The sequence below is a fragment of the Halichoeres trimaculatus genome, unplaced genomic scaffold (assembly GCF_033239565.1).
Source record: "Halichoeres trimaculatus isolate MK-OKI-2021-1 unplaced genomic scaffold, fHalTri1.1 fHalTri1_scaffold_5, whole genome shotgun sequence".
In the NCBI taxonomy this organism is placed as follows: domain Eukaryota; kingdom Metazoa; phylum Chordata; class Actinopteri; order Labriformes; family Labridae; genus Halichoeres; species Halichoeres trimaculatus.
The window spans coordinates 24,189,038-24,203,993 of record NW_027437183.1 but is presented as its reverse complement, the minus strand read 5'-3'; the positions used below and the strand labels follow the sequence as shown (position 1 = coordinate 24,203,993).

Below are 14,956 nucleotides of genomic sequence, written 5' to 3'. Positions count from 1 at the left end.
CCACTTTAAACCTGCTGCTGAGCCAAACAAAGTCACAAGAAAATGAACCAGTACAGGATTACAGTTTAGGATTTTAAAAATGGAAAACAAGAATATTACTTTTCTTCAAAACTAATGTTTAAATGTCCAAAAATGGCGCTGAAAGGACGTCCTTTCTATGTCTCTTTGCACAGAGGAGTGGTTCTGCTGACATCATAAATGGACGTTCAGTAGACACTGGAAAAAAGACGTCATCTGGACTAACAGTCGGAAGTTTCAGAAGACAAAAATTACTCGTCCAAAAATGACGTTGAAAGGACGACCTGAGAACGTGTCTTTGTGCAGTGGGCTCACTCAGTCTTGCATAGACGTCCACTTGATGTCCAGAAAGCCCATCATGATTCGACATCAGAACTGATCTTAATGCTGTGTGTTGGTCTTGGACAGAGGGAAAGGCTTGATCTGCAGGTCCACCAAACGTCTAATATCATCAATATTTGATGATATTTATTCTTGGGGCAAAGAGTGTGTATACTTTATATAAATTATGCATTTATTCAGGGATTTCATAATGAAAGCATAAATACATACACACAATCTAATATGATACTTTATTGAACTCAGTCAGAATATTAACCCCCTCACTTGTCGTCCACAGGGAAATCAGACATCAGGCCGAGCTGTCGCTCTGGTATTCCTTCAGTTTAAGAATCAAAAGAGCATTGCTCAAAGGCTTCTCAGCATGACAGATGGCGATGAACAAGACTCCAAATCCTCCAGTTAAAGGACAAGCTTTTTAATGGCAAATGATCCAGCCTGGGTCAATAACTGCCACTCTGTGAATCCATCTTCTCAATGGTTCATCTAGAGGGAACTTTGTGTGAAAACCCCCTTATGAGTGGGCATGTGTGGAAAACAATCCAATAATTAACGGCTAATGGACTCTTCGCACTCTCTCCGGACCCAATCAGCTGAACGAGAGGGTGAACTGGAGCAGGATGAATGGCGAGAATATTACCCATGTGAGAACATACATCGTAAAAAGGCGCCTCGCATAGATAAAGCTGTGCGAGGATGATTTCCCACAGCTCATCCAATGCCACAGATGGACAATCATTATTTGAGAGGGAAAAAAAAAAGTTGCTGCCATAGTATTCAGGAGCAGCAGACAGAGAAAGGCAGATACAGTAGGAAAAAGGAGGTGAAACTGCACAGACTGTGGGAGCCGTTTGTTGTGGGAGATACTGTACGTGTCACATGAGAGCACAACAGCTGCTTGATTCTGGTATAATGAGAAAAAACCTTGATCTGTGAAAGGAGGAGCGGGAGTTTGTGTCAGGAGAGAGCGATGCATTGTAAATGACACACTCCTAGAATTGGAGTATTGCAAATAATATTAAATTAACAGCGGAAACTGTGCAAGCTTTGATGAATTCACGACACAATGAATCCTTGAAGACGTATGCCTTGATATTGTTCTCCCAGGCTCATTATTTGTCTTCCTCTGTCATAATTTATGTATTTGCTTATTTTGGTGTGAATGTCATCAGATGGATTTCTTTGCTCAGGGGCAAAAATATAATCATAAAGGTGCTCAGGGAGAGCTGTGAACACCAGAGTGTGTCGAGATGTCTGCGGTAAGATAAATGACTGAGATAAGTGAAGGCTGCAATCACAGTGAGATACGTTCAGCTCTTTCCTGGTATCTTGGCAGCAGTTGGGAATAATGTTGTGTGTACAGAGCTGCTATGAGAGATTTAAGTGTAATTACAACAGGATTACATATTTAGTGTAATTACAGTGCTCTGACAAAACAAAACAAGCAAAGTAGAAACTCATGTGAAACAATGACTATTTGTATGGCGTGTTTTTAGTGGTGTGATGAGACATATTAGTGGGCTTAAGTGATTTTTTTAAACCTTTCACATACGTGAGGGAAAATGAAATTGGCAGGTGAGGTAATCAACAAGCTGAATCCTGGGATAAGCACGCTATAAGGAAGATAAACACGCCTGGCATCAACGTAGAGCTCTTCCTCCTTGAAGAAAAGAAAGCACTTCCCTACCTTTCTCTTATCAGGGGACTTAGGCTGAGTAACACTGATTATCCTCCCTGTTTGCTGGCGTAACATTGATTATCGTCCCCCTGTGCCAGCAGCCCCTCTGAGAGGATCATTGCCCCCTAATCCTTTGACCTAGCTACCTCTCCTCAACACACCTCGGATTAGGTTCTTCACTGGTTGCCTGGCACTGTGGGAAATAAGGTAAACAATTAAGGGATTAAATGGCTTGGGCTAACTCTTGGTTCTTCCCGACTGAGAGGAACCATTTTGGACCATGATGCTCAGGTCTGGGCTCACACCCAAAACCTCTTAGTTTTGGCTCCATTGACAGGCTTATACACTCAATTTTGCTCAGATGGGTTCCCTGTTTTTTCGTCTCTTTGCAATATTTCTCCCTCCCCTGTGTTTGCACACAAATATTCAGAGGAGAGCAGAATTCAATCAAAGACGGGCTGATTCCTCACCCAACAAAGCCCCTCAGAGCAGCTGATCTCATTGTACAGTTCAGTGAATTTTTGGATTATAAAACAAGGCCAAATTTTCTCACAGGCTCAGGTTTGAGCTCCTTCTTGAAAGGGATGATGACAAAGCAACACTGCAGAATGACTAAGTCCGTGTTGGCAGGTCGCTGCCATTTAGATCTGAAGAATATTAAATCCTCCGCAGTGGTCATGTGAAGGAAAAGTGCTGCCAGGTTTGTTTGGAGGCTCATTAGGCCGTCTCTCACTGATTACTCATGGGCAATCGGGTCACTGCAGTTGGCTGACACAAGTGATTATAATGCAAAACAGGCCAGAACACATTTTAGCAACAATCTTGGCTTGAATGCACAACTTATAAATCCACTCAGCTCTGGAAAAAAAGGCTTATAACAGGGGCAGACGCAAACAATGGCATTAGTGTTGGATGCTCATTAAGATAACAGGCTATCTGTGTGATAGATCATGCCGGCTAACAATAAGATATGCTGAAGCTGCGGGCGTCAGGCCTCCGAGTCCAGAGGTGCGTGTTTGACACCAACAGTCAGTTGAAAAGATGGAAAGACAGACAGATGGAGAGATGGCCTGTTTGCTGAGTGGGTAAAAGTGTGACAAGCAAAGTCACCTGAACATGCTTACTGACTGACAGAGTGTGGGGATTATCTCTGAGACAGGCGTCCAAACAGTAACAGGACTGAAAAACGTGGAGATGGTGATGGAGGCAGATGACAAACCTGTCACAACACGTTTACATGAGTATTTGGACACTTCTCTTACCTCGTAACGGCGACTTCATGGCGGCTTCTACCATGCCCACCAGCAGCTGCAGGCTCTTGGGGTCTTGGGCCAGCCCGGAGGCGAAGGCGGCCAGTGCGTCGGCATGGCGACCAAGGTACTGAAGGGCAACACCCTGTCGGAAGTATGCCTGCAGAGGGTGGAAGGTGGGAGACAGAGTCATCAGTGCCACAGCGTGAGGCTCTATACAAACACTTCAGCAGACACACTCATTTCACGCCATTTGCATTTTTTCCACATGAGCAGTTCTCTGAACATGGCACCTCTCTCTATTGTATTCCCATAATAGAGTGATCACTGGGTTTTTTGTACTTGTTAATTGGATTATAAGTTTTACATAAATGCACATGTTACAGTCTGGCTGCCTGCCTTCACAGGAGCAACTATTGTTTTTCTGCTCAATATTTTTGTCTTCTGTTTGCTGTGGGAGTAAGCCACGCACAAGTCGAGGTCTGGGATTTCTTTTTGGCTGTGTTGGAAAATAAGCAAGAAAAAAAGACGAGAGAGAGAGAGAGAGAGAATGAAGTCAGTCTGTAGCTGAATGAAAGAAACCCCAAAATACTTCAGATTGTGCACTCCCTTTGTCAGAGCGCAGTCGTAAAACAATAACACAACTGGCCGCAGTCTGTTTTTGCCATATTTCGTACATCAGATGTGTAGCTGTGTCGTGTTTTGGTTACGTGACTGGCTCTTCAAGCAGACGAAAAAATTAACTGCATTTGTCATCCAAGTCACATTGTTCCTCTGAGACATAAACTGCATGCTGCTGACATACTGTTTCTTTCTGCAAGAGACTAAAATATTTTGGAACATTCCTCAGATTGAAAAACTAAAACAGACGCAGACGCTGGGATCCAAAGCCCCAACAATATGTTTTTTTTTTCCTTTTTTTTCTCATTCATCAGCATGTCTGTTTGGACTCACCAGAGAAAAGAGATGTTTTATCCAAGCAAGTTTGTGACTCAGTATGTTTGTGACTTATCAGACAATAATCCTGGGGAGTTGTTAAATGTGATTCTGGGCCAGACTAAAAGCAGCAGAAAAGAGGGATGGAAGTGGATCCAGCTCATTATTCATCATCCAAACCGCTAAATCCCCCCCAAGAGAAAGCAAACTGTCTCTCCGAGAAGTTATATCTGGACTCGTGTGTAAGAAACGCACAATTACAGCTGCAAAAGCAGGAATATAAGTATTATGTCTGTCCAAGACTACTTCTTCGTCTTTGGTGTTTTTGTGTGCTTGTGTTTGTGTGTGCGTGCGTGTGTGGGGCAGCAGCAGTCCATCTCCACACTGAGCAGTCACTCCACTCACAGCTTCCAAATGTGACACGAGGGCTAATTTGCCATTAGCATCTAAGAGGCCTTTTCATTAGTCTTTCCAAGCTTCTCTGTTAGCACGGCGAGGAAGTGAAAAAGGCGGGAAGGATTAGGGAAAATGAGACATGACATCGAATTTATAGAGACCAGTAATTAATTTTGCCTCCGTCCGAGCCCCCACTGACTACCAATCTCCCCTCAGACCTGCTGCTCCCCCTCCACGTCTCGGCCTCCTTGCGCTTGCATCACAACTCCATAGAAAATGACGAGGACAGAGATTAGATTCAAAGCATTAACCTTTGTTCTAACACTGTTATTATATGAGAGGAGTGCAGGCCAGGGTATCCGCTCAATATTAATTGCATCTTGTGGCGGTGGAGTTTGGGCAGGAGGCTTTGGCGAGAGTGGAGAGGCCCATGAACGTTCGCCAGGGGGAACAAAGGACATTTAAAAGCACTTCTACCTTTGATTAGATTTAGCCTACAATATGACTGCTCGCTCAAAGATCGCCCCTTCATTTTTTTAAAGCGGCGGCTCCTGGCTGAGGAAATAGGACAAGAGCAAAGATTGATAAAATAAGGCTCCCTTCACAAAAAAAGCTATCTCTTTTAATCCTTTTATTTCACCCTCTTCTGCCCTACATTGAAAAATAGACTGCGCGGGGAGTGCATTAAAATATTGCAAAACACAAGCAGGAGAATAAATGCGTAAATGAAAGAGCCACGGCAAAAATGACAGAATCAATGAGCCGTACAGCCTTATAGGATTTTTTTTTTCTTGCATTAATCTCCCGCTGCTTTCAAAACACATCATGTAGCTGCACAAAGACAGACACCAAAGATATAACCTCAGCTTTTGCATAATCCAACAAGTCAATTCAACCAGTGCTGCTCATAAAACAGAGAGTCCACATGAATTTACATGACAGGAGGTGAAACACTCAAGTGTTTCAGAAGAGGTCTCAGTGGTAGAAATGACACCAGCTGTTTGGTGAAGTTGCTGCTATGAATCATTACAGAAGAGGGGAGAGCAGGATTTTACCCCTACACAACATTTTCTTAATTCACGCTTAACAGGATCTTTTCTAAAAACACAGCAGCATCTGCTTAGAGCTGCTGCTACAGTGATTAGCACAGCCTCTAGCTCTCACCCAGACAGAGAGAGAAATTAAGAGGGGGAGATAGAGCAGAGGAATAGAAAGTATTACGGGAAAAAAGAGGGCTCTGCAGATTAGCTTTGCCCCATCAACAGACAGCATTACACACACAGCAGAATGGTACAAGTGCTTAATCTCCCAGGCCAAAAACATCCCTCTAAACAGGATGCACGTTAAAGAGGGTCTCCTCCAAAGCTGAAGTTCCCACAGAGCACAGGCCCTCCTGAAATGTGACACACCTGTTCAGGTACCTTGTTTAACATGACATCAACAAACCTGGACCTCTAATAATCTGTTGAGCTTGAAATTCACTCCAGAGGTAAATTATTGAACCTTCCCGCCTATCTACCTCCTCTATTTAAAGCAGCAATCTGCTGATACTACAGAATAGTGGATTGAGCGGGAGGCTTTGTCGTTCTCACCCGTGGGTAAATTCTGGGAGAAATACTGCGCATGTGTGTCAATGTGTGTGTGTGTGTGTTTGGGAGCTGGGAAAAAAGAGGGGGAGAGAAAGAGAGAGGCTGGAAAACATATACGGATAAGAGAGAGGATAAAAGCTTTTCTTGTTTCTCGAACTTTTTAATATTTCATGAATGCTTGTTTGATGTAGTTTTAAATATTCATGTTTTTTATGCTTAGGCGGAAGAGGGAAATGATGCAAAAAAAAAAGTTATACACTCTGGTACACACTGTGGGAAACCAAAACTCTCAGCACACATACACACAAGCAACAAGCTAATGCACACCAGTCACATACGCTCTTTCTTCTCTAACAAGACACTTACAATGAAACATGGACAGCTTTCTGTCAGTGACAGCTCTGTTGTTCACAATAAGGCTCACAGTCGGAGCAGCTGTACTGAAAGTTGACAAGATTAAGATTGGGAGTTTGGCCCTAGAGCAGCTGTTAGAGGCTCTTTTTCTATTAGCAGATTAATGCCCTCTTTACGTCCTTGCCCCCCTCTTAGGCTGCTCTTCAGTACTCTGTAACCTCAGGGGTGTCGTCAGCCCCTGGGAGCACGTTTGTGTTTGCACTTGTCTGTCCTTACTCAGGATCTGGGCCTAACAGGCTTAAGGGAAAAAATCACTAGAAATCACTTGAAGTGCCAATGGATGCAAACAGTGACCAACGGGAGAAGGATCTGGCGTGTGGCAGGGTGCCAAACACGAGAGATGGGTATTTCAATCAAAATTACTATCTGATAGTCACAGGGCAATATTGAAAAAATACTCAAATTTGTGCTCAAAAGAAGCCCTTCAGAAGTCCCCAAGTACGTCAGCTAGTCGGTGTTGTTGTCCTACAGATCCTGACATGGCCACTACCTTAAAACCTAAAGCAAAAACACAGGGTCGGGAATTTAAACCCACATCCACACAGCAGTATGATGACATACTTGACCAGAATCACACAGGTTGTAACATTTTATTGAGTTTATGATAAAAGAAATATGAAATTGGTCAACAGATCTGGATATCTTTGGCCGTAAATAAATCAAAAAAAGCAAAAATCACACGTCATCTGATGTTGATGTACTGTTTTATATTGTTGACTGAAATGGGCCATCTAGTGTCTTAAAGTGGTTATAACAATGCTTTGAGTTGTTTGGAACATTGAGCTTTATTTCTGCTGAAGTCAGCCATGCAGGTTCTTCTACCATGCTTTTGGGGAAACATTTGCCTGTGAGTATTTTGACATTTACCGTTCTTAGTATCATTTAAAAAGACTAACTGTGATATGCTTTTGTGATGAAAGTTGAAATTCTGTTGTAAAAATGAAGTCATATCGATGTATCCTAACTGCTCGCACATCCCATATATGTCAGTATCAAGCTAGTGCTATTTTTCCTATATGGTTTTTGGGCCATTATGAGATCCTATTCAATACACGTTGAATGTAGTGAATAGGAATATTGTGTCAGAGAGTAATGTACACTTCTTTGTGTGTTAAGTTCTTCAGTAAAATCTTAAATCAGAGTTTTCTTGGGAAACTGTTATTCATCTGCTAAGCTAAGATAGCAACAGGGGCAGACTAGTGACCTTAAGTCCAGCGTAATGTAGAGAATCAATAAGGAAATAGTTTAGAATGAAGGCTCCTGATGTGGATGGATTGAAACATTTCTTATCAATTTTTAACAGGAACCAGTTTTCAATACCCATCATCTGATCTTGAGCTGTTTGTTATTTCCACAGATTGAACCATGTGCTGTAGTGTATGTTGTGCCTCTGCGGCAAAATGCCAGTCAAAAAACCTGAAACTGTCATTTCAGTAAGGAATCAAATTGTCAGGGCGATTTTAAGGAAGGTGTAGTATAAAGGCTCAGGTATGGGCAGGTAATCTACTGACAGCTGGAGCTGTTCTTCACCTCATGGGTTATAACACCTCGACCAAAATGATGTCTCTTTCAACAAACAGCATAACACCTCACCTACAATGTATTCACAGAGTGGTCTTCTCCAGCTGAGCTGCAGCAGCCCTGGACCTTGTGAGGCTTGCTGTGCACTGATCGGTGATCAGCAATAATAGAGATCCTCTTAGATGTGGAAATCAATAGAAGCCATGTAAGCCCCGCTTAGACCGTGCCACACCCTTCACCGCTGTGGCGTGTTTAGGAGATGCCTGCTGCAGATGGTTTCTGTGATCACCCACAGGGCGGCTGGTGCCAATGTGTCGACTCTGAACTGAGCCCCCGCTGGCGACATAATGGAACCCAAATCAGACCATCAAATAGGGACAGCAGGCAGCAAATACACTGCACACACACACATAAATACAAACTGGAGAAAAATACATCAATAAATCCACAAGAAAACCACCCATCTGTCCTCAACAAACATGTATTACTTAAAATCAGCTTTCCACACAGGCCAGAAAGCTGGGATCAGATTAACACTAATGGTTTGACAGGAACAAAGGGATTTCTGCCTTTCTTTGCCCTGTTTCTTGGCTCTTATGTGTCGTTGCCTGGTTTCCAATGTGACCTAGAAATGTCATGTGTCAGCTATGGTTTCAGACCATCCATGAGGTCAAACGTTGGAAGTCTTTGCCTCCACACTTTGAAGGTGACACCGCTGATACGCAGGGTACACAAAATGTCAACCACTTAATTTAATATCCAGGGATAACTGTCGGCCATGACAAATGAGCTTGGAGTGCAGCTTTAAAAAAAAGTAAAACAGAATGATTGTTGCTTTGGGCCTTCTGCCCTTCAACTTGACAGGCTGGAAGCCACAGCAGAGCACAATAGAGAATGCACTTAATTAAATCTATTCCTGAAGCCAAGTAAGAGAGTTTCCACCCCTCTCCCTGCCTCTCCTTCTAGGTACAGACTCTTTCTCTCAGGACTTAAAAGAGATAGGTCCTCTCAGAGGTGGAGGGGGCTTACTCGGTAGCCTCGGGCCAAACATGAACCTTTGGCCCCCAGGTCACTGGGACAGAATCATGACACAGCTGCCTGTCTATTACTATCTCCCAAATCTAATAAGCTCCAACCCTAAACCAGCAAGCACCTCTGACCTACATCGATCAAGTGTGTGTATGCCTTTTGTTGGAGAGAGAAAAAACACTGACACACTCATTTTTCCTCACACCGACTTACTGAAAAATTTCTGCAGTAATCCAGGTGATCAATGAAAAAAATGTTGCTTTTTTTGATTTACCCAATTTGCTGACTCTGCAGATTTGTGAATAACGACCATGTCTGAAGCTACAGTGATTTAATGCAGACCAAAATAAGGCTTGTGAAAGGTGCAGGTTAAGCACTTTTGCAAGTCAAATGGAGGCACCTTACAATCTGCGTGTAGGTAGACGCTGTAAAATATTTATGATCCATTGATGTATTCCTCCCTAAGGATGTTGTAGACTCTGGTGATTGCTGGCACATCCTTAATTAGCCCATTAGATGAGATGGCTTTAATGAGAGCAAATTAAACAGATCATTCTTTGTGGAGCCAGCAATTAAAGGGTAAATGTTTCATTATTCAGTGAGTGGCAACAGTCAGACCCCAGTACAAACCAGGATGCCTTGTAGATGCTTCATTGTGAAAGGCACTGTAGTACTCTCATGGCTGCGAGCGATCGATTAGCCTGCTCACATCAAACCAGCAGCCAGCGCAGGACTTCAGATCGGAAAAGGTCACAGTCAGGTATGTGGAATCAATGCTGAGCTCTCTGTATTCACTGTCTCCCATTATCAGACGAGGGGGGTTGTTTTAGCATTTTCTATAAACAATTACCAAGAGTCAAAGAGAAGCTTCAGTGCAGAAGGTCAGGGCTCTGAGATGTGGGAGGTGTCGTGTGGTGTACATCCTTTCTGACAGACAAAGTGAAACAGAAGGGGAAAAACTGATATTGCTCGTTTATCACAAACAGATGAAACAGCACAATAGTGGCAAGCTGTGAGGTCGTGCGGTGACATGCTGTCACAATACACTGTTTGGCAAAAGCAATTCAATTTTCTTTCCGCTACGTGCACGTCTACCACAACTGACGGTTTTCACAAAGGAAACATCCCCATGGAAAGTGATAAAGCAGCAGATAAAATGGCAATATGCCTGTGGGCCATTCCAAGCACATTAATTCCTATGTTAGAAAAACCGTCTCAAACACTTCCTCTGTGATTTATAGCCTGATTTGTCACATGGATGCAGCGAGCAAACTTGCATTCTTATTAGCATTTTGAGAGTCTTGAGATGTGAGGCTGAGAGGGTCAGGGTGCTAAACAGATTTCCGTGCCCCTCTCGAGTAGATCCTTGGCTCGCTCTGGCTGAGCATTTGCACACCAACCCCACAGCCACAGGGGTGGACTCTCAATTAAAATAGGCATTAATTACTTAAAGGAGCTTTAATCAATCAAGGCCAGATGGTGAACCTGAAAAAAATGAGCAAACTCTAGGCTGCAGAAGTGCTTTCCATCCAGACTAGACCGGAGGTGGCAATAAAACGCTGTAATACAAAATACCTCTAAGGCGGATACTTTACAGCCAAAAGTGTTATCTAGCAAGCCTCTGCTGTCTCCTGAATACTGATTAGATTTTCATGTTTGAACTTTTTACCAATTCAAAGAGTTTTCTTATTCAAAAAGGCTACAACGAGCTAACAACAGAACCAAAACTGACTTTTTGTAATGCAATTTCTGGGAACTGATTATGCAAAGCCAATGCCAATTGAATAAGCAGCTCTAACCATGTGTGTCCCTGATGTGTTTAGCCCCACAGTGCCGACAGAAGAGGATACTTGGCCCTTGTGCTGTACTCTCCTGGCCCTGGGCTCCACATCCTCCATCTTCATTTGTACTTACTTAATTGGCTTTGACAGTGAACTCAAGCATGGCTGAAAAATACCCTCCTCATGGTAAACAGTGGCACAGAAACACATGTTCTCAACATGGAGAACCAGGCATCTCCAAAAGCCATTAGGATGGGGAGTCCTGTCCAGCTGACCCTCTCTGAACAACAGAGCAGGACTCTCTGAGCTTCACATCTAAAATACTGAAACACCAAATGATGCGTTGACAAAGTCAGATGTAGAACAAAATGCAAATCCTTTCCGAGCCTTTGCACAACAGAATCTGTTTAAACTGGCGTTTTCTGAGGTGTGAAAAATAAGCTGCCAAGCAGAAGAAGCGTTTCCGGGGCCTGAGGTGTTTTTTTATGGGGATGGTTATGATTGCTTGCTGAGTTTGAAGATCCCAAGGAGACACAGAGTCCACCAAGTCATTACCTCCCTCACACTGTCACACAGTGGGAACAGCTCCTTGTCAGTGTCAGCACTTGTGTTGGGTTCATTAGGTTGCTCTGGCCTTAGTGGGAAGTTGCTTCATCAAACAGGAGTGGGGCTGCCTGACAGCGTGGCTTCTCCAGAGCTGTCCTGCAACACTTCAAAAGACTCACAGTCAGCCTTTATGGAGGGCTCTAATGAAAAGCATGGCATGAGCCCCACTGCTTTTGATTCTGCCAGTAAGGAGTCATACATGATTGAGTAAAGGCAAGCTGAACCACAGATAAGACGCTAAAAGGCTGAGAGGAGTGGAGATAGGAGAGGGCAGGGTAAAAAGACAATGGTGAGCTCCTTCCTTAAAACAAGGAGGTGGAAATACTGAGGAGAGAGGGAGATTGATAAAAGGTAGCTGATGGAGGAGGCTGAGAGAAGAGTTGTTACCGTGCTCGATAGGGGTGAGAGAAAAATCGTATCGAAGCATCTGGATATTTTAACAATTTTATATCTTTATTCAAAATCTTTTTTTTCTTTTTTCTTTTTCAAATTTGAATCCTTCATTTTAGTCTTTGTTTATAAGCTGGGTTGGGAAAAAGTTGAGATGTCAGATCCCCTGAATAAATCATAAAAAATCACATTTGATGTGATTATATGGCTCCTGATATAGTATGTAGACATCATCATCATCATTATTTAACTTTTTCATATGGGCTGGTTTTAAAGAAGCAAACTAAAAATCGCAAAAATCAGAAATATCCAAGTATTGCAATTTTAATCAGATCGGCACCCAGGAAATTGTAACAGGTTGGACTCAGGAGAAAACATATCATCACTGTTCCTTAAAAATCATGTTACAGGTATATTATGAACAAAAACCTTGAACCATAGTATCAATTTCTTAATGTTGGAACCTGAAGGATACTAGACACTGGGACAAAAAAAGGAGGTCTTGTTTGGTGTGCCAGTTGAGCTCAGTTAGTTGCGCAGGCGCTCATGTACGGAGGCTACAACCTCAATGCATCGGTCATAGAATCGATTCATGATCCTGGCATTATGTAGTCCGTGTCATCCCCAGCTCTCTCCCAACAATTTCTCAAGCTGTCTATCAAAGGCTAAAAAAAAACTCCAGTATCATCAGTTAAAAAGAAAAAGGGAGAAAAAGAAGAAAAGGCATCTATACCCAGAGTCCTCTCGTTATTTCTGTTCATGTCCACGGCCATCAAGGCCAATTTTGAAACCCATCAGCAACTGTCTGACATTGATTTAGCCCCAAGAAGTAGTGAACAACTTTTCTGGTTTCAGATGTAGCGAGGGATTAGTAATAAGGACCTCTGGTCAAGATTTTTATATGTGCATTCCTATTGTTTATAGCCTGGCTGGGATCGTCTGAGGTTTGCATAAAAAAATAAAAAGAAAAGAAAAGAAAAGATTTCAAAACAGATTGTTGACTGTACAGCATTGAGTACAGAACTCTGTTTACATCCATTAAAGCTAAGTGACTGCCACAGGGATTCAGAACTGTGCTGGCAGATTGCTGCTCATTGTGCTCTTCACGTGGACTGCTCACCTGCAGACAACCAACGCCAGCAAAAAGAAGAGGACTCTAACCCTCGCACTATAACAAACCACAGAGTATTCTCCATATCAAACTCTGGTCATGCACCTACAGGATTAGCAGTTTCATGCAGAGTATGGAGACTAGTCTCAGGTAGGTATGGCTACCTTTCACATTTAAAACGGTATGGTACCTAGCAATCGGTATTGGTACTCAACGATACCGATTTTTGGAACTTTTGTGTGTGTTAATGTGGCAATAAATATTAATTTGTTTAGGAATAAAATCTGAAAGTTTTTCAGTTTAACACATTTATTTCTTAACATAAAAACTTGCAATGCTGTGTTTGTGTCCAGCATGGAAAACTGCTTACTCTTCCACTTCCTCACAGTCACAAGGATGTTTAGGTATCAAAACATGGTACCGTTTGATTATAGTGAATTGGTACTCGGTGATACAGACGGAATTCGGTCAGTACCTATGGAAGTACCAAATTTGGTACCTATCCCTAGTTTTAGGCAGGATACAGACAACTAGACTATGCATTTGTTAACACTCAGGTATTGTTATCTCTATCTGTATCGGAAAGGAAGAAACCATTTTGATACATCTTTGGTCAGAGAGGCCTCTTGTTATTTCTGTACATGCCTGCTGCCGTTCAGGCGACCAGGGCTCTTTATTGTGTGTGACCTGTTTCTCCTTCTCATCTCCCAGGGCAGCAGCAGCATCAGTATACTGGGCTTTGCCATGCTGGTGCACGCAGCCATCTTCCCCAGCGATTACCAGATAAATGCACTTTAATTCACAACACATGCGGCATGGGTTTATATATAGACCCACTAATTCCCCCTCGGCCACACTGCAATATGAAGTCCATGCTGCACCAATTTAAGTGTGTGATGAGTCCCGCGCCGACAGGCTCCTCTACTTATCATATATATGACATGCTCTAGCACATAGCAGGGCCAGGGAAAATATTAGAAGCCGAAAAAAAAGTAAGATTATGGTTGAACCAGTGTGGATTTTTCATTATTAATGAGGAGAGTCATTTCAGGCTTGCTGTCCTATTGAGAATTATCGGTCAATCCCGGATGTAGTTGAGCTGAACAGTCGAACCATTTTCATGGGAAATGTCACCACCACAGGGGAATAGAAATGCATGGTACTGCAAATTTTAACAAGCACAGTGCTGCTAATGCTACATTTAAGCAACAAGTACTCACTTTTTCAGAGTGCAATCCTGACAGTCAACTCCCCTAAGAGGGCTAATTGGCAGAGTTCTACAGAGAGGAGGTGTCTGCCTCTGATAATACTGAGTGGTCCTGTAACACATCTGCACAGTCTGTGTAAGCTCATTAAACAGCAAGTTCCCTCTGCGTTCTTTGGCCATCACCATGCATCATTAATTGTGTCCGCCCGCTAATCACGTTAGCAGTACTTCTCTGGCTTTGATATCTGTCTCTGTGCACACTGCGTGACTCGATTGGCCTGTCCAGTAAAACCAGGAAGTGAACAGGCTTACCACCTGTTGACACTTTCCACGCTCAGAAAAAAAGAGAGTAAATATGTTAATTGAAACTCTTCTGGCAACATCTCTCAACATAAAAGTGATTCACCGCCAGGAAACACACGCACACTCACATCCGAGCACATATACAACCACTGCAGGCCAAAAAAAAACACTTGCTCAGAGCTATGAGTCATACTGTGGGTGCCAACAATCAATGGGGCTCACCGCACCCATCTGGCTGTAGTAACGGGATGTATTAATTTTCTCATTTAGACACAAATATATACTACAAATAGATTAATGGTGTTTGATCAGCCTGGCAGAGAGATGCCAATTAGTATGCCTGGATGGCAAGAGGCATGGTTTTGGATTTTCCAGTGTGTACTTGCTC

The 14,956-nt window shown here is 42.9% G+C and overlaps 1 protein-coding gene across 3 annotated transcripts in view; it reads right to left on the bottom strand.

Moving 5' to 3' along the window:
- Positions 1-14,956, bottom strand: part of LOC141790211 (tetratricopeptide repeat protein 28-like) — a 211,785-nt gene that overhangs the window by 86,194 nt on the left and 110,635 nt on the right. For all 3 annotated transcript variants that reach the window (XM_074669915.1, XM_074669913.1, XM_074669916.1), the window contains one exon: positions 3,298-3,445. In XM_074669915.1, the coding sequence (XP_074526016.1) occupies positions 3,298-3,445 (148 nt within the window). The remainder of the gene's footprint in view (positions 1-3,297; positions 3,446-14,956) is intronic.